Below are 21835 nucleotides of genomic sequence, written 5' to 3'. Positions count from 1 at the left end.
GGGAGGAGTGGGATTGAAGAGAGTATGGGAGTTTGTTTCACAGGCTGGAGAAAAGAGGAATGAAAGAGTGAAGGTGAGCAGAGAGTCTTGATTTTGGCAGTTTCACCAGAAGTGTTGCTGGCAGATCTTGTGCATCAACAACAACAACAACAACAACAACAACAACAACAACAACAACAAGCATTGTAAGGCCATTTTCCCTGCTAGAGCGGGGGTTAGCCTTGCGGTCCCCATGACAATCTTCTCCATTTTGCCCTATTTTCTGCATCTCTCCTCGTTAACCCCCTTGCCCGTATTTCTTCTTCCACCATCTTTAGCCAAGTCTTTCTCGGTCTTCCCCATCCTCTACTTCCTTCTACATTCATTTCCATCACTCTTCTCAACCAGTCACTTTCATCCTTCCTCAACACATGACCAAACCATCTCAACCTGTTTCTCTTCACAGCATCCATCACAGGCTCTATTCCCATCATATTTCGCAATTCATCATTTGTCTTCCTCTCTCTCAACGATACTCCCTTCGCACATCCACCGAACCATTCGCATTTCCACCCTTTCCAGCCTTCATTGCTGCTCGACGTTCATTACCCATGTCTTGCTCCCATAAATCATAACACCTGTTCAGGTGTGGATGGTGTTGGGTGAAGAGGGTGGTGACTTCTTGCTACATAACATAATCATAACTTGTGCATCCTGAAGGAATATTTTGGGTACAGAGCACAGACAGAAAAGCGGGTGCAAGGCCAGAGAGGAGTCGGTAGAAGACAGAATGACCAGCAACTTGTGAGAGTGAAAGGCCCTCAGAATCAGCTTCATCATGGGAGATACCAATGATTCCAAAAGCCTTGGTTTCTGCAGCGTGAATCCGAACTCGGTGTGAGGCAGGTGCACCAGCCCAGAGGGGAGAGCAGTATTCCATCAAGCTGCGGATTAATGTTTTGTATGTGGTGAGGAGCTCAGGTGTGCCAAGTAAGGACTAAGGACTTCGCACCACGGAGGATGCCCAGTCGGCGACTGGCTTTGGAGGCCAGCTTGGAAATGCGGTTTTCCCAGGAAATATCATGGCAGATAGTGAGACCCAAAAGCTTGAGTGACAGAACTTATTGGAGAGGATTGTTGAGAAAGCAGATGAGAGGGTTTTCCAGTCGGTCTTTACGGAGAGACAAAGTGAGAGTGTGGGATTTGTCATTTGTCAATTTCATTACATTCTTCTTTGCTATCCCAAACTAATCTCAACTCTGTTGGGCATCGACCTCATTCCACTTTTTCACCGACTGTACTTCGCTATCCCACCACATGGCCTCCTTATCACCTTTGCGCTTACCTGTAGTCAAACCAAAAATCTCTTTTCCAGCCCACCTGATCTCGTTTGAAATATTTTCCCACCCAGAACTCCGGTTTGGTACTTCCTATGCTCTCATCTCTCTCAAGACTCATTCAGCAGACACTTCCCTGCACTCCTCGTCTCCAAATTTCCACCACCTCACCTTCGGTGTTTGTTGTTGCTCACGTGGTTTCACTCCTTTGATAGCCATATCCAAGACCAACATTCGATGCTGGGGTGTTACCAGGTACGACCTTACAGTCTTCGATCTCCTACTTACCCCGTCTGCACAAAATATAATCTATCTGTGAAACTTTACCTCTATTCATATATGTCATCTTCATTTTCTGCCATCTTGAAAATTCTCGCATCCGCATCCGGATATTCACCAAATTTTATTCAATTTGTCCTTGCCACAAACCCAACCTGTCACCCAAGTTTCGTCTGAATCCGTCCATAACCCTTTGAGATACCCTGCTCACAAACAAATTGACAGACAAACAGGGTGAATACTGTTACGGATCTCGGGGGTCGGCTCTCCCCTTATCAAGGGCGGGGTTAATCCCCTTGTCTTTTTAGCCGGCCGTCCCGAGTCCTTAGAAGTTATAACGCTCCTTCCGGTCGGTATTAGCTAGGGTCATTGGTCAAAGTAGTCCCAAATACCTACTTACTAACCTGACCGTAAAGCAGGGAAATAACTCCCACCCGAGCCGCAGCGTTAGTGGATACGCCGAGCAAAGCGAGCCGCGACTCGGGCCGTTAACAATGACTAAACCCCATTATAGCGGTTCCTAATCGTGCCACAGGTACTCAATTGAGAAAGGACGGATGCGATCGGATGGAGAGGAAACCAGAAGGTAGGAAGAACAAAGATGGTTTATTAACAAATATACAAGAGAAGAGGAAACGAAAGGATGTACAGGAAGAAGAAGAAGAAGCAGCAGGACACAGGGCAGTCTTAAAGCAGTCTTAACTTATGACCCCAGACAAACATACACACTCACACGGGGTTTGTATCTGGTAGGGTGGAAGGTCCAGGTAGATGATCCAGGCGATGGGGTCCAGGCTCCGGTCCATTCCAGTCCAGCGCGCGAAACCCGGCAGGCAGCTCTGCGCGTAGTTGGAACGCGACCGGACCTTACATATGGCGGGTGAGAGGCTCGTGTCCTTTGTACGTAATAAACGTATGGTCGTGTCAAACGCACCCTCTCCAAGGTTCTCTTCAAAGCACCAGCGAGTGTCCTTTTTCGCCAATGTGTGCTCCGTATAGGCTTTCGCAATGCACTCAGCGCTCTCTCAAGTCCACCAAAAGAAGAAGCCCGTGCAAGTCCGTAATAGGGCTTTGCGCGCGCGCTTTTATAACGCGAGCCAGGATCACTCCGCGGGCTCCAAAACCATGCCCACCAGCGAGCTCACCTCAGCCCTGGTTGGTTGGTGAGGGCTTACCGGCCACGCCCTGATGGTGAGTTGACGTGGCCACACCTTCTTCTTGGCGTCCCGCCCCCTTCTTCCTCGAGCCTGACCGCATGGTTAATGGCGTCGGTTAGAGCGAACGCTAAGGCACCGACTGTAGGGGCGCGTAATGGCGTTGCTTGGAGAGAGAGGTCGCAAAATGAACAGAAGGGCCTACTCCTTATTTGATTGATGCAACGCAGATTCAACTATTGGAAACACAGCCTTAACTAAAACACATAATAATGAAATAACTGGAATTTCTATGGTGACCTACGTGTTGCTTGTGGACTAACTAAGGGTGCAACCTTTAACCTTTAATGTCATATTTACAAGAGTTATTTACTTACAACAAGTGTGGGTTCTAAAACCGCAGCAATACATAACCTCTGTCCAACTCCAGTGGTGGAGGGAGCAGAACTAAATGCACAATGTTATCTCGGATTCTTACCTTGTGCAGGAGAACCATCTGTCGCTTCAAGTTCCACCTTCACCACCACTATAGGATCTGCAGAGAAACAAAACTTGGCGATTCCTTTTTCACATTTTAAACACTCGAACATGTACTGTATGCATTGTTGTTGTCAGCTGTGCACATGCTATAAATAGTCCAAAGGTCGGTGTTGGACTGATCCAAATGCCGGTAGGAGAATGAGCTTCAGATTTGGAGAGAAATAAAATTAAACTTTTTGCTCAAATTGGTGTAAAATTACAACGAGATATGGGGAGGGTACAGCCCGAAGTACCCCGTGGGGGACCCCACTCCCTCTCGTCAAAACTCAAGGTGGGGAACCCGATCGAAGCAAGGGTGGAAATCACTCCATTTATGACGACGAAAAGTCTGATGCCCGATGTGGAGATCGGTTTCTGAGGTTTGGGACATGGAATGTAGGGACAATGACAGGGAGATCAGGAGAAGTGGTGGAAGTATTGGTCAGAAGAAGAGTGGACATATGTTGTGTGCAGGAGACAAGATGGAAGGGAAGTGGTGTGAGAATGGTGAAGGGTAGGCAGGGACAGAAATACAAGTTTGTGTGGCAAGGGTGCCTGGAGGGCGTGAATGGTGTTGGTGTCCTGTTTTCTGAGGAGTTTGTAGACAGTGTGGTGAGTGTGACGAGAGTGAGTGAAAGGTTGATGATGGTGAAAATGATGATTGGAAAGCTCTTGGTGAACGTCATCTCGGGATATGCTCCGCAGGTTGGTCGGAGCGATGAAGAGAAGGACAAGTTCTGGTGTGCAATGGAGAAGCTGATGGAAAACGTGAAAGATAAGGAAGTTGTTGTGGTAGGAGGAGACCTAAATGGACATGTGGGAAGGAGTATGGACGATTTTGAGGGAGTTCATGGGGGTTACGGATATGGTGTGAGAAATGGAGAAGGTGAAAGGATTTTGGAGTTTGCTGATGGAGCTGATTTGTTGATTTGTAATACTCAGTTCCAGAAAGAGGACAATAAGCTTGTTACATACACGTCAGGTGGGTCGACGACAACCGTTGACTACCTGATGGTGCGTAGGCGAGAAAGGGGGCACCTCCGGGACAGAAAGGTGATCCCGGGGGAGGAGGCTGTTTCACAGCACCACTTGGTTGTCTGCGACATAAGGTTTAAAGGTGCGAGGAGAGCTCGGCGGGTGAAGTACCAACCGAGAATGAAGGTGTGGAGGTTGAAAGAGGTGACAGTGAGGGAGGCATTAAAAGAGAGGATGAGTATGGTAGAGGATGATGTGGTCGAGCTTGAAAGTGGTTGGATGTCAATGAAAGATAGTCTGTTGGGAGCCGTTGGTGAGGTATGTGGATGGACAAAAGGACCACCGAGGCACTCGGAAACATGGTGGTGGGATGATGAAGTTGGAAAGAAGATTGAAGAGGAAGAAGTTCAAGGAGTGGCAGAAGGCGAAGGGTACGGGGGCAGAAAAGGAAGAGCATGAAAGTTATAAGGCAGCCAAGAAGGCTGCAAAAAAAGAGGTAGCAAAGGCGCAGGAGACATGTAGGAAAATGTTCGGAGAACGCTTGGATTTGGAAGAGGGTCAGAGAGCGGTATTCAGGATTTCAAAGCAGATAGCGAAAGAGAGGTGTGATGTGATGGGGGTGAGTTGCTTGAAGGATGAAATGGGACAAATCGTTGTGGACCCAGATGGAATTAAAGGAAGATGGAAGAGATATATGGAAATACTGTTGAATGCAGAGAATGAATGGGATGGCAACATAGAGAGTAACCCAGTTTTAGGACCGGCAGCGAAGATAACCGAGAAGGAAGTTGAGGAAGCGATTAAAGCAATGAAGAAAAGAAAAGCGGAAGGGCCGACGGGAGTTGTGGGAGATATGTTGAAGGCAGCGGGAAATTGGGGTGTGAAGAGAATGACAGAGATTTGCAATCTGGTGGTGAAAGAAGGCCGCATTCCAGTGGTTTGGGAACTGAGTACCCTCGTCCCTCTATACAAGGGGAAAGGTGACCCTCTGGACTGTGGCTCGTATCGAGCGATAAAGTTATTGGAGCATGGAATGGAGGTATTGGAAAGGGTGTTGGAAAGGAGGATAAGGAAGAAAGTGAAGATTGACAAAATGCAGTTTGGATTTATTCCAGGAAGAGGAACGACAGACGCACTTTTTATTGTGAGGCAGTTGCAGGAGAAGTACATGGAGAAGAGGAAGAAGTTGTTTCTTGGGTTTGTTGATCTGGAGAAAGCATTCGATAGGGTTCCACGCAAAGTAGTGACATGGGCATTGAGGAAGTTAGGAGTGGAGGAATGGTTGATCAGAGTAGTGATGGCAATGTACTAAAGAGCGCGCACAGCTGTAAGGACGAATGACGGGAACAGTGGTGAGTTTGAGGTGAAGGTGGGAGTGCATCAGGGGTCGGTACTAAGTCCACTACTATTTGTAGCTGTGATGGAGGTGCTGGCTCGGAACGTAAAGGAGGGTTTACCGTGGGAGTTGTTGTATGCAGATGATCTGGTGTTGATTGCGGAAAGTATGGATGGACTGAAGGAGAAGATGAACAAGTGGAAGGAATGTATGGAGACGAAAGGTCTGAAGGTGAATATCGGAAAAACAAAGGTGATGGCAAGTGGTAAAGCATGTGGTGAGGTGGAAAGAACTGCGAAATGGCCATGTGGTGTGTGCAGGAAGGGTGCCGGAGTGAACTCCATTCAATGTACAATGTGTGCTGAGTGGGTTCATCAAAAATGTAGTGGTCTGAGAGGGTCATTAACCAGTGTGGCAGCTACATTCAAGTGTAAGGTGTGCACAGAGGGAGCTGCAGATGGAGGAAATGTTGAGTTGGATCTTGGAGACGGCGTGAAGCTGGAAGGTGTGAAAACATTTTGTTACCTCTGAGACGTGCTGAATGGAGAAGGTGGATCAGACTCGGCAACGGTTGCGAGAGTGAGATGTGCATGGAAGAAGTTTCGGGAACTGAGTGGCGGGCTGACGAGGAGGGGAGTGTCGTTGAAGCTGAAGGGAAAGATGGATGCTGCATGTGTGAGAAGTGTTACGATTCATGGGAGCGAGACGTGGGTAATGAACGTAGAGCAGCAAAGAAGGTTGGAAAGGGTGGAAATGCGAATGGTTCGGTGGATGTGCGGAGTATCGTTGAGAGAGAGGAAGACAAATGATGAATTGCGAAAGATGATGGGAATAGAGCCTGTGATGGATGCTGTGAAGAGGAACAGGTTGAGATGGTTTGGTCATGTGTTGAGGAAGGATGAAAGTGACTGGTTGAGAAGAGTGATGGAAATGAATGTAGAAGGAAGTAGAGGACGGGAAGACCGAGAAAGACTTGGCTAAAGATGGTCGAAGAAGAAATGCGGGCAAGGGGGTTAACAAGGAGAGATGCAGAAAATAGGGCAAAATGGAGAAGATTGTCATGGGGACCGCAAGGCTAACCCCCGCTCTTGCAGGGAAAATGGCCTTAAAATGCCTGTTGTTTGTTGTTGCTCAAATTGGTGTAAAAATGGCAATGTTTTGAAGGAGTGCATACCGTTGCCAGGGTAACCAACATAATCAAAATGTACATATATGCTGAATATCAAATTTTTTAGGACTTCAACATGTTTTTTTTTTTTTTTTGTATTGAATTGTGATTCTACACACTTTGAAAGGTAATTCAATACAAATTTGAAAATCAGATTCTATTTTTGCTAACAAGTCACTTTATAACCTTAATTTTTTTGTATCTTTCACAGTCGAGTTTCCTTAATCCCTGCCCACGTGTACACACAAGATACGCCATGACGTATCGTGTTCACCATGACGTATAGTGCGGACAGGCGTTTGAATGAAAAAAAAATGAAGAAGGCACTTTAGGGGTCTGAACAGAAGGGTAAACGTGGTGAGAGGCCTCAGAGGGTGTGTTGGGCTGGTCGGATGGCATCAAAGTACGCACACTTGACTCAGCTGTCTCGCCTGGGTTCGAATCCCGACCAAGCTATAAATGTGCCCGTGGGGCGCGAGTATTGACTTTTCGCCCCGGGCGCTACAAACCCCCAACTGCGTCGCTGATCCTGAGGTAGATACAATGTGCACGATATGTTCCAAAATGCAATGGATTATATATTGTGGCGGACACGAAAGCACTGACGCGGTGACATCATCCCGCACACCAAGTGGGGATGGGCCACGCCAGGGAGAGAGGCGTGGCCTCACGATATACGCGGAGCGCGCAGCCCTGAGCAGCTTAGTGCTGCAGTTTGAGTACTTTGAATAAAGACTCTTTTATGAACCGCGTTGTCCGCTTGCTCTTTGCGTAAGCATTAGCGTGCGCAGCATCGCGCTTTATATGGTGACCTCGACGTTGGATCTGCCGTAGCGATCCTTCCGAACACGACGCCATTGCAATGGCCAACGACAAGGCAATGGCGATTAAACTTCCCGAATTTTGGGAGGCCCAGGCCGAAGTCTGGTTCGTTCAAGCCGAAGCCCAATTTCAGCTTCGGCGCCTCACCAACGACGACATGCGCTACTGCCACGTCGTCACCTCCCTCGGGCCCGGCACGGCCGCTCGAGTTGTGTCCGTCCTTCGCCACCCACCGGACGGCCACAAGTACGAGGCACTCAAGCGGCTACTCCTAGCCACGTTCGGCCTCACGGACGACGCACGGGCCGACCGCCTCCTGGATCTCCCCGAGCTCGGCGACACGCGCCCGTCGGTCAGAATGGACCATATGCTGTCACTGTTGGGCGACGAAGCCCCCGGTTCTCTATTCCGGGCGCTTTTCCGTCGCCAACTTCCAGCGCAGGTTCGCCTCGCGTTGGCCGGGACCGGCCACCATTGGCGGCCGAGGCGGACAAGTACTTCGCCGCTTCGGACACGCGGGCGAGAGTCGGCGTGGCCGTCACGGCCCTCGTGGCTGATGCTGCAAATGCTGCTGATGCTGCTGTTCCACAGCATCAGCTTATACAGCATACGCAGCATGCTGATACGCACCTCGTGACCGCCGCCACGCCCCGCCCACCGCCGCGGCGAAAACCGCCACCGCGGGGAAACCCGCCAACTCCACCGGCCTGGCGGAGCCAGCCGCGCTCCTCCAGCTCCACCACCTGGTGCTGGTTCCACGCCAAGTTTGGCCACGAGGCTCGGCAATGTCATCCGCCATGCTCCTTCAACAGGTCGGGAAACGCCCGGGCCGGCGCTCAATAGTGGCGATGAGCGCCGGCCGTTCGAGCAGCCTGCTGTTCATAACGGACACCTTATCCGGGCGCCGTTACCTGTGCGACACGGGAGCGCAGGTGAGTGTCGTTCCCGCCGGCACGTCAGACAAGCACGCCGCGGGCGGGGGCCCCGCGCTGCTTGCCGCGAACGGGACGCCCATCCGTACGTACGGAAAACGCTGCCTCTCTCTGCGGTTCGGAGGGCAGGTTTTCCGATGGACGTTCGTCACCGCCGACGTGCGCATGGCACTGCTTGGCGCGGACTTCCTGTGCGCTAATGGGCTCCTGGTCGACGTAAAGCGCAGACGTCTTGTCCAGGCCGAGACGTTCAGCTCGCTCGCTTGTGCGCTGCCCAGCTCGTCGAGCAGCTCAACGAGCGGCTTGCCAAGCGGTTTGCCGAACGGTTCGGTTCCGGCCACGTTGGTCTGTACGCTTCCGGCAGCGGACGCATTCACCCGCCTCCTCGCCGGCTTCCCGACCCTCACGCGGCCCACCTTCTCGGCGGGGGCCATCAAGCACGGGGTGGCCCATCACATCCCCACTGTCGGGCCACCGGTCTACGCCCGGGCACGCCGCCTCGAGCCGACGAAGCTGGCGGTGGCAAAAGCGGGGTTCGCTACCCTGGAGCGACTCGGCATCGTTCGGCGCTCAGAGAGCGCTTGGGCGTCGCCGCTGCACATCGTGCCGAAGCCCGGCGGGGGATGGCGACCGTGCGGGGACTATCGCCGTCTCAATGACGCCACCACCCCCGACCGCTACCCCGTCCCCCACATTCAGGACTTTTCCACCCGTTTGGCGGGCACGTCCTTCTTCTCGAAGGTGGACCTCATACGCGGCTACCATCAGGTCCCCGTCAGGCCAGAGGACGTCCCGAAGACGGCGGTCATCACGCCATTCGGACTCTTCAAGTTCCTGCGGATGCCCTTCGGTCTGAAGAATGCGGCTCAGGCGTTCCAGCGACTGATGGACAGCGTCCTGCGCGACTTGGATTTTGTCTACGTCTACCTGGACGATATCCTCGTCGCCAGCGCGTCCCGCGAAGAGCACCTACGCCACCTCCGCACGCTCTTCGAACGCCTGGGCCAGCATGGCCTGATTGTGAACCCCGCAAAGTGCCAGTTCGGCGCCGCCATAATCGATTTTCTGGGGCACCGTGTCACCAGGCACGGAGCCGTCCCCCTGCCGGCCAAGGTGGAGGCGGTGAAGGGGTTTCCGCGCCCCCGCACGATCAGAGGGCTGCAGGAGTTCCTGGGCATGGTGAACTTTTACCATCGGTTCCTGCCCCGTATCGCCCAGCTCCTGCGCCCCCTGCACGAAGCTCTCCGAGGTAAGCCGGGCAAAGGTGACGTTACCTGGACCGAGCAGATGGACACGGCGTTCACGGGCGCGAAGCTCGCCTTGGCGAACGCCACCATGCTCGCGCACCCGGCGCCCGATGCACCGATCGCCCTCACCACCGACACCTCGGACTACGCGGTGGGCGCGGTGCACGAGCAATGGGTGCGTGGAGCTTGGCAACCGCTGGCGTTCTTTAGCCGGCAGCTTCGCCCGCCCGAACGCCGTTACAGTACCTTCGACCGCGAGTTGCTCGGGCTTCACTTGGCGGTCAGGCACTTCCGCCATCTGCTCGAGGGCCGTGCGTTCACGGCCTTCGTCGACCACAAGCCGCTGATCTTCGCGATGGGCAAGGTCACCGAGCCGTGGTCGGCCCGGCAGCAGCGTCACCTCTCGGCCGTGTCCGAGTACACGACGGACATCCGGCACGTCGCGGGGAAGGACAACCCGGTGGCGGATTGCCTTTCCCGGGCCGTCGCCCACGCAGTCCACCTCGGCATCGACTATGCCCGGATGGCAGCGGACCAGGCCGCTGACCCCGACGTCCAGGCCTTGCGGACCGCCGTCACGGGCCTCCGTGTCACCGAGGTGCCGTTCGACGGCGCAGGCGTGGCCCTCTTGTGCGACGTCTCCCTCGGGCGTCCTCGCCCCATCGTGCCCGCAGGCTGGCAGCGCCAGGTGTTTGACGCCATCCACGGCCTGTCCCACCCGGGCGCGAGGGCCTCCCAAAGGTTGATCGCCGACAAGTTCGTCTGGCATGGCCTCCGGAAGGCCGTCCGCGGCTGGGCCAGGACGTGCCTCGCGTGCCAGCGCGCCAAGGTGCACCGGCACACCCAGGACCCGTTGGCCCCGTTCACGGTGCCGGAACGCCGGTTTGACCACGTCCACGTGGACCTGGTGGGACCTCTGCCCCCCTCGCGGGGTTTCACCCATGTCCTCACCATGGTGGACCGCACCACCCGGTGGCCGGAGGCCATGCCCTTGGCGTCGACGACGGCGGCGGATGTCGCGCAGGCTTTCATCGCCACCTGGGTCGCCCGGTTCGGCGCCCCCTCAGACATCTCGTCCGACCGCGGCCCCCAGTTAACCTCGGAGCTCTGGGGGGCGGTCGCGCAGGGGCTCGGGGTCCGGCTGCACCGAACCACGGCATACCACCCCCAGGCTAACGGCCTGTGTGAGCGATTTCACCGCTCATTGAAGGCCGCGCTCCGGGCCACCCTCCGCGACGGCGGCTGGGTCGACAGGCTCCCCTGGGTCCTGCTGGGCCTCCGGACGGCGCCCAAGGAGGACCTGCACGCATCCACGGCGGAGTTGGTCTTCGGGCAACCGCTGCGGGTGCCGGGCGAGTTCCTCCCCGACTCCACGGCACCATGGTCCGCGGCACAGCAGCGCTCCGCTCTGCAAGAGACCGCCCAGAGGTTCGCCCCGGTGCCAACGGCATGCCACGGGCACCCACCGACGCACGTCGCCCCGGAGCTTCGCACGGCGGAGTACGTCTTTGTCCGCCACGATGCCCACCGGACACCACTGCGGCCCCCGTACGACGGGCCTTTCCGCGTGCTGGAGACTGGGGCGAAGCACTTCACCCTGGACATCGGCGGTACTCCTGACCGCGTTTCTGTAGACCGCCTCAAGCCGGCCCACCTCGACGTGGACTATCCACCGCCAGTGGCCCGAACCCCGCGTCGGGGCCGCCCCCCTGCGGGCGGACCCCCGGCACCGCCCAGCCCCGCCGCCACGCCGCCCCCCGGTCCTGCTGCCGGAGGCATCCCAGATGGCATCCCTGCATCCCAGACGCCGCCAGTCGCCAGGGGGCGCTTCGGCCGGGTCATCCGTTTGCCCCGCAAACTGACCCTTCAGGTGCGCGGGGATTCTGGGGGGGGCGCGTGTGGCGGACACGAAAGCACTGACGCGGTGACATCACCCCGCACACCAAGTGGGGATGGGCCACGCCAGGGAGAGAGGCGTGGCCTCACGATATACGCGGAGCGCGCAGCCCTGAGCAGCTTAGCTTAGTGCTGCAGTTTGAGTACTTTGAATAAAGACTCTTTTATGAACCGCGTTGTCCGCTTGCTCTTTGCGTAAGCATTAGCGTGCGCAGCATCGCGCTTTAATATATATATATATATATATATATATATATATATGTTTTTTTAAATCGTATTTTAATGGTTCTTCCACAAATCATAGTGAAATGTTTCATACATTTCATTTTTACTCGCTGCAGCTTCTGTGGAGAACTTGCTCTGAGGTAAATTCCTTCCGCCAATGTGGGCGCTCATTTTAAAATTTATCAACCTCCGTGCGTACGTCATAAATAGATGTGCACTCACGAAATTATTACCTGCACACGAGAACACTGTACCTGTTGTCAAGTCGGGCTCGTCCCCTCCATCACGAAGGTTCTGAACGTCCAGGATCCTGAACCCGCAGATCCCAACAGCCCCTCCTGGACCACCTCCGTCTCCTCCATGAGAACCCGCCGAGCTCGGATCGTGGGCGCAGTTTAGGAGTTCTCGGTCCATGACCCCTCAGTTCGAGGAACCTCCCAGAGCCCCAATATCACCCACACTCTCTCGGACATGAACTTGATCACGATCTCGGTCTCCGTCTTTTGAATCGCAGAACCACGTGGTTTGATTTACCGGAAGGAATAAAAAAAACAGGTTTAACGTTCCTGTGATTGACCAAAATCGGATTCAGATCCAACTTTCATTCGTGTTTCAGATTTTCGCTTTAAATAGATGAAACAGAATCGCTGTGATACGGAGAAGGTTAAAGGGAGAATGTATAACTTCAGCTGACGCGATACACACATTAATAAACTGTCATTACAAATACATACAAGTGTCCAAGCTGCTAGCTAGCGCTTGCCAAGCTAGGCGTTCCTTATCAAGCCGCTTGTCTAACCCCAGGGCAAAAGGAGGAAGCGATCGATCAAAGGAGGTGCTTAGCGATTGGTCGACAGGTAATTAAACCACGCCCTAGACTTGTTTTTGGAAAATGGTCACAGAAGTGGGATTCAAAACGGCTGGTGGCTGTCACTTCAATATTCCTGCAACATGTGTTCACCATTGCCGAGTGTGGAGGGACAGGGTAGCGGTTACAATGTAGTGGGTAAGGAGCACAGGGTGCTCACCTTTTTTACATGCGACGACGCGTCATAGATCTAAAAGAGCTCCGCATGGTTGTTGTTGTTGTTTGGTTCTCATTGGGGGTGATTTTTGAAATGCGCACCCATTGGTCGAACAGCTGCCAGACCCCACCCACATTTGTCGCTTCACTCCATCCACCACGTTTTGAAATATCATGCACTTGTAATAACATCATTTTTGGTCCTGTCACTCAATGAAGAATCACTTGAAAAATTTAACAATTTTCTTATTCGGATCCAGATTCAATCTTTACCAAAATGGAATCAATTACTCCTTGTCACACACCCAACCCGCCCACTAAGTCTAAGTTAGCCTGTGTGTTAAAATATAATTTTACTTTTGTAAAACCTGTGGGTTTAATAAAGAAAAAAAAAAATTAAACGGTACTTTTGTGAAGCCTGTGGGTTAAAAACTTTACTTTTGTAAAACCTGTGGGTTAAAAACTTTACTTTTATAAAACCTGTGGGTTAAAAACTTTACTTTTGCAAAGCCTGTGGGTTAAAAACAAAATTTTACTTTTGTAAAGCACGTGGGTTAAAAACAAAAAACTACTTTTTTTGTAAAGCCTGTGGGTTAAAAAAAAACTTTACTTTTGTAAAGCACGTGGGTTAAAAACAAAAAACTACTTTTTTTGTAAAGCCTGTGGGTTAAAAAAAAACTTTACTTTTGTAAAACCTGTGGGTTAAAAACTTTACTTTTATAAAACCTGTGGGTTAAAAACTTTACTTTTATAAAACCTGTGGGTTAAAAACTTTACTTTTGCAAAGCCTGTGGGTTAAAAACAAAACTTTACTTTTGTAAAGCACGTGGGTTAAAAACAAAAAACTACTTTTTTGGTAAAGCCTGTGGGTTAAAAAAAAAAACTTTACTTTTGTAAAGCACGTGGGTTTTTTTTTTTTTTTTTTTTTTTTTTTTTTTTGTATACAAGATCGAGGCTCGTGAAAGAGCGAAAATTAATCACACAGAAAGACAAACAGACACATAAAACAAATAACATCGGGAGCGGTAGACAAGATGGGGAGAGAGGGGGAAGGACACAAACACAACATTTGAGAGCAGGGACCGAGAGACATGGAGACATCGAGAGATCTGTGGGAGGGAGAGGGCTTTGGGGGGGAGGCATGTGAAGGGGGGAGGCATGTGAAGGGGGGGAGGCATGTGAAGGGGGGGGTGGGAGAGGTATAAACATATGGACACTGCCAGGATTTCCAGGAAATAAGTTGGAATTTCAAACAAGGTGGATCTGGGGTGAATTAGTGGGGGTAGAAAAGATCAAGGTTATGGATGGGGGAAGATAAGAGATGGTGGTGAACAGCTGTTTTAAAGACCTGGAGGGAGGAGAGGGATTGAAGGGAGTGTGGGAGTTTGTTCCACAGGCGGGAGAAAAGAGGAATGAAAGAGTGAAGGTGAGCAGAGAGCCGAGATTTCGGCAGTTTAACCATCAGAGGGTTGCTGGCAGATCTTGTGCGACCTGTAGGAATATTTGGGGGACAGAGCACGGAGAGAGCTGGGGGAGCAAGGCCGGAGAGGAGTCGGTAGAAGACAGAAAGACCACCTACCTGCCTGCGGTGAGTGAGTGAAAGGCCCTCAGAGATAGCTTCATCGCGGGAGATTCCAATGATTTTGAAAGCTTTGGATTCAACAGCGTGAAGCCGAGCCAGGTGTGAGGCAGGAGCACCAGCCCATAGGGGAGAACAGTATTCCATTGAGCTGCGGATGAAAGCCTTGTATGTGGTGAGGAGCTCAGGTGTGCCGAGGAAGGACTTCGCACGACGGAGGATGCCCAGTCGGCGACTGGCTTTGGAGGCCAGCTTGGAAATGTGGTTTTCCCAAGAAAGATCATGGCAGATAGTGAGACCCAAAAGCTTGAGTGACAGAACTTCTTGGAGAGGATTGTTGAGAAAGTAGATGGGAGGGTTGTCCAGTCGATCTTTTCGGAGAGACATAGTAAGAGAGTGAGATTTGGCAGGATTGAAAGACATGTTCCACTTGTTTGACCAGTCTGTGATTTTGTCCAGGTCTTCAGAGAGTGAGGAGGCTGCAGACTGCCTATCTGAGGGAAGAGGAATGGAGCGGCAGAGAGTGGAGTCATCAGCAAAGAGATAGAGAGGATTTTCCAGAGAGTCAGAGAGATCATTGATAAAGACCAGAAAAAGCACAGGGCCCAGCACACTTCCTTGGGGAACTCCAGCCTGAACAGGAAGGGGAGATGAGAGAAATCCATTCAGGGCCACACGTTGACTACGACCAGAGAGGAAGTCCGCAAGCCATGCATGGAGATTTCCATGGATACCATAGGAGGAGAGTTTGGTGAGCAGAGCTGGGTGCCAGACCGTATCAAAGGCCCTTGATATGTCAAGGGAGACAGCTCTGATTTCCTGTTTGGCATTCAGGACCTCCATCCATTGTTGTGACAGCAGAAGCAGCATGTCCAGAGTAGAGTGACCTGGTCTGAAACCAAATTGATGATCAGAGATCAAGCCATTGGAGAAGAGGAAAGATTTCATATCCGAAGCAATGATGGATTCCATGACTTTGCTGATAATTGGGAGCAGGCTGATTGGTCTGTAGTTGCAAGGATCTGTTTTTGCACCTTTTTTGTGTAAAGCGGTAATGTTAGCTGATTTCCAGGATGCTGGCAGATGACCTTGAGCAAAAGATAGGGTGAAAAGAAAGGAGAGAGGGTGAGATAGAGCGGCAGAGCAGGATTTTAGGACCCGTGGGCTGATGCCGTCTGGTCCAGTTGCAGAATCAGAGTCGAGGTTTGACAAAAACTCCTCCACCTTGTCAGGAGAGAAGGACACAGAGTCCAGGAGCATTTGGGTTCGACTGGGAAAGGTGGGAACAGAGAGAGATGGGTTTGGGACTAAGGATTTCGAGGCGAACACAGAGTTGAGGCATTCGGCTTTGTCACGTGCGATGTCAACTGTGTGGCCATTTGAGGTAAGGGAGGGGATGGAGGGGGAACAAACACCAGAAACGGATTTGACCAGACGCCACCAGGATTTGGAGGAAGGAGACAGGTTTGAGAGTTCATTCTTGAGTGAGGAGAGATAGTGCTTCCTGGCACTCCTGAGGGTAGACACACACTTGTTCCGAGCTTGGTGGAAGGAACTGAGATTTCCTTCAGTTGGATTAGCCTTCCAAGAGGCAAAGGCAAGTTGTTTCAGGGCAACTGCCTCACCACAAGATTCAGTGTACCATGGACGGGAGGAAGGGTAAGACAATTGAAGGCGAGATGGGATAAATCTGTGCATGAGAGAGATCAGTTTGCTTTGGAAGAATTCCCAGGAAGAATTGATGTCAGAGGCAGTGGAGATGGGAGACCAATCCAGACGATTGATGGCTGCTTGAAGACCGTCCCAGTCAGCCTGAGTGAAATGCCAGACTCGTCGACGCTGAGGAGGCTCTCTGAGAATGGCCAGAGAGATGTCCACTTTGACAAGCACATGATCAGAAGAACCGATTGGAGCAGAAGAAGAGCAGCAGACATTAGCAGGGAAGTTTGTCATAACCAAGTCTAGAAGAGAAGATACTCCATTGGCTGAGATCCGGGTCGGGAAATTGACAGATTGTGTCAATCCCAGTGAGTCACAGAAGTCCTTTGCTGAGGTGCCATGACTAGTGAGAGAGGAACCCACACCCAACCAGGTGGCATGATGACAGTTGAAGTCACCACATATGAGGAAGAGAGAGTTGGGATGAGTGGATAGAAGTTGGTCCATGTTGTCAGACATTGAAATGTAGATGGAGTCATCACTGTTTGGGGGACGGTACAGAACACATATGAACAAAAGGTGGGAGCGGAGAGGAAGCCGTAACCAGAGGTACTCCTGCGGGTGAGGAGGAAAGAGAGCAGTGCAAGGAGAGTGAGGAAGAGAGTTTTTGACAAAGATAGCCACCCCACCACCAGGCCGAGGCTCAGGTCTATCATACCGGAGGAGGGAGTAACCAGGAAGAGATATTAAGGAATCAGAGACATCTTGAAGGAGGAAAGTCTCTGTTAAGCAGATCAAGTCTGGATTGTCAGAAGCAACCTGTATGGAGAGATCAGTCAGGTTTGAGCGAAGGCCCCGGATGTTTGAGGTCCATACCGTTAATGAAGAGAGAGGGGGAGCATCGGGTACAGGACAGGGGAGGGGAGGAGTAGGGTAAGATGAAGGATGAGAGGGGGAGGTAGGGAGAGCAGTTGATAGTGTTTCAGATGTTGCAGAAGAGTTCCAAGAAAGGGAAGGATGAGGAGGATGAAAGGTTTGCTGGTGAAGGGATGCGGCACAGTGAGGGGTTGTTTGAGGGGGGTTAAAAACAAAAAACTACTTTTTTGGTAAAGCCTGTGGGTTAAAAACAAAACTTTACTTTTGTAAAGCACGTGGGTTAAAAACAAAAAACTTTACTTTTTTTTGTAAAGCCTGTGGGTTAAAAAAAAAGCTTTACTTTTGTAAAGCCTGTGGGTTAAAAAAAAAGAAGCTTTACTTTTGTAAAGCCTGTGAGATAAAACAAAACCTTACTTTTGTAAAGCCTGTGAGATTAAACAAAACCGTACTTTTGTAAAGCCTAAGTAAGTAAATAAATAATAAAAACTTTACTTTTGGAAATTGTGTGAAATACTTTACAAAAAGAAATTCTGACTGAACTCTATCTAGATATTTCTCCCTGTTATGGCCTATCTTATTATATCCTATTATAATAGAGCAAACGTATATGGTTAGTTATGTCGTTATGTATGTTTGTTTATATGCGATGAAAACGTCTTCTTCTTCTTCTTCTTCAAATAACATGATGAACACCCTCTTAATTAACCCTCTTAATTACGTTTACACTGCTGAGACCCCTCAGACCTTTGACGACCCTTTAAATTCCCTGAAGATCCAAAATACCCTTAAAGATCCAAAATATCCTGAAGACCCCAAAGACCCAGAGGAACCAAAAGACCCTCAAGACCCAACCACCCCGAAGACCCAAAAAGACCCCGAAGACCCTAGAGACCCAAAATGTCCTCAAATATATTGAAAGACTGAAAAACACCCCAAAACACCCTGAAGACCCCAAAGACCCTTTAGTCCCTTAAATACCGTTAAGAACCAAAATACCCCAAAGACTCTTAAAGACCCCAAAGATCCGAAAGACCCCGAAGACCCAAAACACTCCAAAGACCCAAAACACCCCAAAGACCCAAAATACCCTTAAAGGCCCAGAGGATCCAAAAAGACCCTGAAGACGACATGTGGTGAGATCCGAAAGTGCGCTGAGTGCGCTGAGTCACGCGAGTTATAATTATTGGTGTTGTTTCTATTTATTACATTCATCACTGTTATTACCTCCACCAAAGGTGGACGGCGGTGATGTTTTTTTTGGTACATCAAGTCGGGGCTCGTGTTAGAGCTAATATATTTAACACAAAAAACATAAACGGACACGTAAAACATAATAAAGGGAGCGGGAGACAAGAGGGGGGGGGGGGGGAGAGGGGGAAGCACACAAACACATCAACAGTGGAAAACAGGGACGTCGGTGTATCTGTGGAAGGGAGAGGGCTGCAGGGGGGGGGGGGGGAGGGTACACGGTATTAAACAAGTGGACACGACTAGGAATTTCAGGAGTGAAGTCAGAGATTGAAAGAGGTGGATTTGGGGTGTATTAACGGGGGTAGAAAAGATCAAGGTTTTGGATGGGGGAAGATAAGAGATGGCGGTGAACAGCTGTTTTGAACACCTGGAGGGAGGAGTGGGATTGAATAGAGTGAGGGAGTTTGTTCTAGAGGCGGGAGAAAAGAGGAATGAAAGAGTGAAGGTGAGCAAAGAGTCTTGATTTTGGCAGTTTCAGAAGAGGGTTTCTGGTAGAAGAGGGTTTCTGGCAGATATTGTGTGTCTTGAAGGAATATTTGGCGGCAGAGCACAGACAGAGCTGGGGGAGCTAGGCCGGAGAGGAGTCGGTAGAAGACAGAGAGACGGAGTGAAAAGCCCTCAGAATCAGCTTCATCACGGGATATGTTGGTGGACAATTCTGAAGGATGGATACAGAGACCTTCACCAAAACAGAAAAAGGATAACCTCCATCCCCATCACCCCCATCATGTCTGTCATCTGTCACCATCATCACCATTCACCCCATCTGTCTGTCTATTTGTTTGTCTGAGGTCTTGGTTGTGGACGGATTCGGCCAAACCTGGTGGGCAGGTTGTTTCTGTCACAAGGAAGAATTTATTCGATTTTGATGAAGATTCGGTTGTGGATCCGAAGTATTTTTAAAGTGATTCTTCACCATTGAGAGATGGGGCAAAAAACAATACACTGAATGGCACAAAATTTGAAAAGGTTGTGGACGGATCATGACAAAATTTTGTGGATGAGTTGGATAGGGGACGAGAACATGCCGATTCAATATTGGTTCAGGTCCAGATCAAGATCCATCCTATCAGTGGGCTACGTCATGTAAACTCTTCAGTCTGGCGGAGGTATACCAATACGAATATAATACCAATAATTATATATATATATATATACCATAAGAAAATATAATTTCGCGGGAGATTACATTGATTCTGAAAAATTATTGGTATACCTCCGCACGTATGAATGAATGAATGATCGTTTTAATAGCCTTAAAACGATCATTCATTCATTCATACGTGTGGAGGTACACCAATTAATTTTTCAGAATCAATGTAATCTCCCGCGATGAAGCTATCTCCAAGGGCCTTTCACTTACTCACCGTAGGCAGGTTGGTGGTCTTTCCGTCTTCTACCGACTCCTCTCCGGCCTTGCTCCCCCAGCTCTCTCTGGGCTCTGTCCCCCAAATATACCTACAGGTCGCACAAGATCTGCCTGCAACCCTCTTATGGTTAAACTGCCAAAATCAAGACTCTCTGCTCACCTTCACTCCTTCATTCCTCTTTTCTCCCGCCTCTGGAACAAACTCCCTCACTCTCTTCAATCCCACTCCACCCTCCCCCTCCAGGTCTTTAAAACAGCTGTTCACCACCATCTCTTATCTTCCCCCATCCAAAACCTTGATCTTTTCTACCCCCGCTAATTTCACCCCAATTCCACTTTTTTGAAATACCAACGTCTGTCCTGGAAGTCCTTGGTGTCCTTGTGTTTTATACTTCAAATCCCCTTCCCACGCCTCTCTCCCTCCCACACATCTCCCGATGTCCCTGCTCTCAAATGTTGTGTTTGTGTGCTTCCTCTTCTCTCCCCATCTTGTCTACCGCTCCCTCTTTTTATATATTTTGTTTGTCTGTTTGATTTTTTTTTTGTGTGTGATAAATGTTAGCTCTTTCACGAGCCTTGATTCTATATACAAAAAAAACAAAAAACCGAGTGGCATTCTAGTTATTGAAATTATTCTCCAGTCTTCAGAATACAGAAGGATGCAAGGGGTCGACAAGATGGATACAAAACATTTTACAGAAGGAAAAGAATGTCCTTCCTTTATAGAAGGAAACTCTCAGGAGGGAAAACTGGAAATTTGGAAGGAGTGATTGATTGGGGGTTAACGAGGGGAGAATAGATCTTGCTTTTGGATTGAGGACGATCTGAGATGGTGGTGAACAGCTGTCTTGAAGACCTGGAGAGAAGAATGAGATCGCAAAAAAATGAGGAAGTTGGCTCAACAAGTGGGGGAAAAAGCGGTACAAATGAGTGGAGATGTTCATTGATCCCGGATTTGGGGAGTTTCCCCAGGGGGGGTGATGGTGGACCACGTATGCCCTGCAGAAACCTGCCGTGGTTGGGGACAAAGCACTGAGAGAGCAAAGGTTAGAAGACCAGAAAGGAGGCGGAAGACGACAGAGACCACCAACCACAGTTTGCGATGTGATGGGAAAAAATAAATTCAACCATGTCCCATAAATCTGCTGGATTCCTGCCATATAGAATGGCTTTGAGGATCAATTTATTTGTTTAAACACAATTTTGAAGAAACATCACAGAAAAAACTAGAACGGCACTCAGTAGAGAGCATACCTCCACCTGGTTGACCATATCACTAAATGGTGAAGAATCACTTTAGAATTCGACTAGCTGGATCCGGATCCGGATCTTCACCAAAATTGAATCGATTCTTCCTTGTCAAATACACAACCTGTCCAGCAAGTTTCGTCCAAATCCATCCATAACATTTTGAGATATCCTGCTATGTATCGTTTTTGGCCCCATCACTCAATGGTGAAGAATCACTTAAAATTAAATAATTTGCACATGCGAATCCATATTCAGATCTTCACCAAAATCGAATCGAATCAATTTGTCCTTGTCAGATACCCAACCGGTCCACCAAGTTTCGTCCAAATCCATCCATAACTTTTTGAGATATTCTGCTATGTATCGTTTTTGACCCCATCACTCAATGTTGAAGAATCCCTTAAAAATTAAATAATTCTCATATCCGAATCCATATTCAGATCTTCACCAAAATCGAATCGAATCGAATCTGTCCTTGTCAGACACCCAACCGGTACAACAAGTTTCGTCCAAATCATCCATAACTTTTTGAGATATCCTGCTATGTATCGTTTTTGGTCCCATCTCCCAATGGGAAAGAATCACTTTAAAAATTCTCGTAGCCGGATCCGAATCTTCACCAAAATCTAATCATTTCGTCCTTGTCACATACGCTACATCTCTGCCAAATTTCGTCCGAATCCGTCCACAACTTTGAGATATTTTGTTCACAAACGGACAGACAGACAAACAGACATACAGGGGTGAAAACATAACCTCCATTCACCTTTGGTGACGGAGGTAAAAACAACAACTCCACAACAATGGTCAAGTTCAATAAAATAAAATAAAAACACCTTTAGAGGCCATTTTGCGGGGGTTAGCCTTTTTCGGGGACCGTGGTTGTTGTTGTTTTTTTGGTCCCCTTTTTGAAGCAATGTTTTACGGCCGGATGCCCTTCCTGCCGCCAACCCTTTT

General features: G+C 49.9%; 1 protein-coding gene across 1 annotated transcript in view; it reads right to left on the bottom strand.

Annotated features, from left to right (window-relative positions):
* The window catches only part of LOC137427839 (uncharacterized), a 30191-nt gene extending 17515 nt beyond the window's left edge, over positions 1-12676 (bottom strand). Inside the window, exons 1-2 of the mRNA XM_068117602.2 lie at positions 12124-12676; positions 3228-3284 (exon numbers count right to left, since the gene is read on the bottom strand). Coding sequence (XP_067973703.2) covers positions 3228-3284; positions 12124-12283 — 217 coding nt within the window. The 5' untranslated portion in view covers positions 12284-12676. The remainder of the gene's footprint in view (positions 1-3227; positions 3285-12123) is intronic.
* Positions 12677-21835: the final 9159 nt, after the last annotated feature.

Source organism: Myxine glutinosa, chromosome 5 (genome assembly GCF_964187855.1).
Source record: "Myxine glutinosa chromosome 5, kmMyxGlut1.1, whole genome shotgun sequence".
NCBI classification, from domain to species: Eukaryota; Metazoa; Chordata; class Myxini; order Myxiniformes; family Myxinidae; genus Myxine; species Myxine glutinosa.
This window is presented reverse-complemented; position numbering and strand designations above follow the sequence as displayed.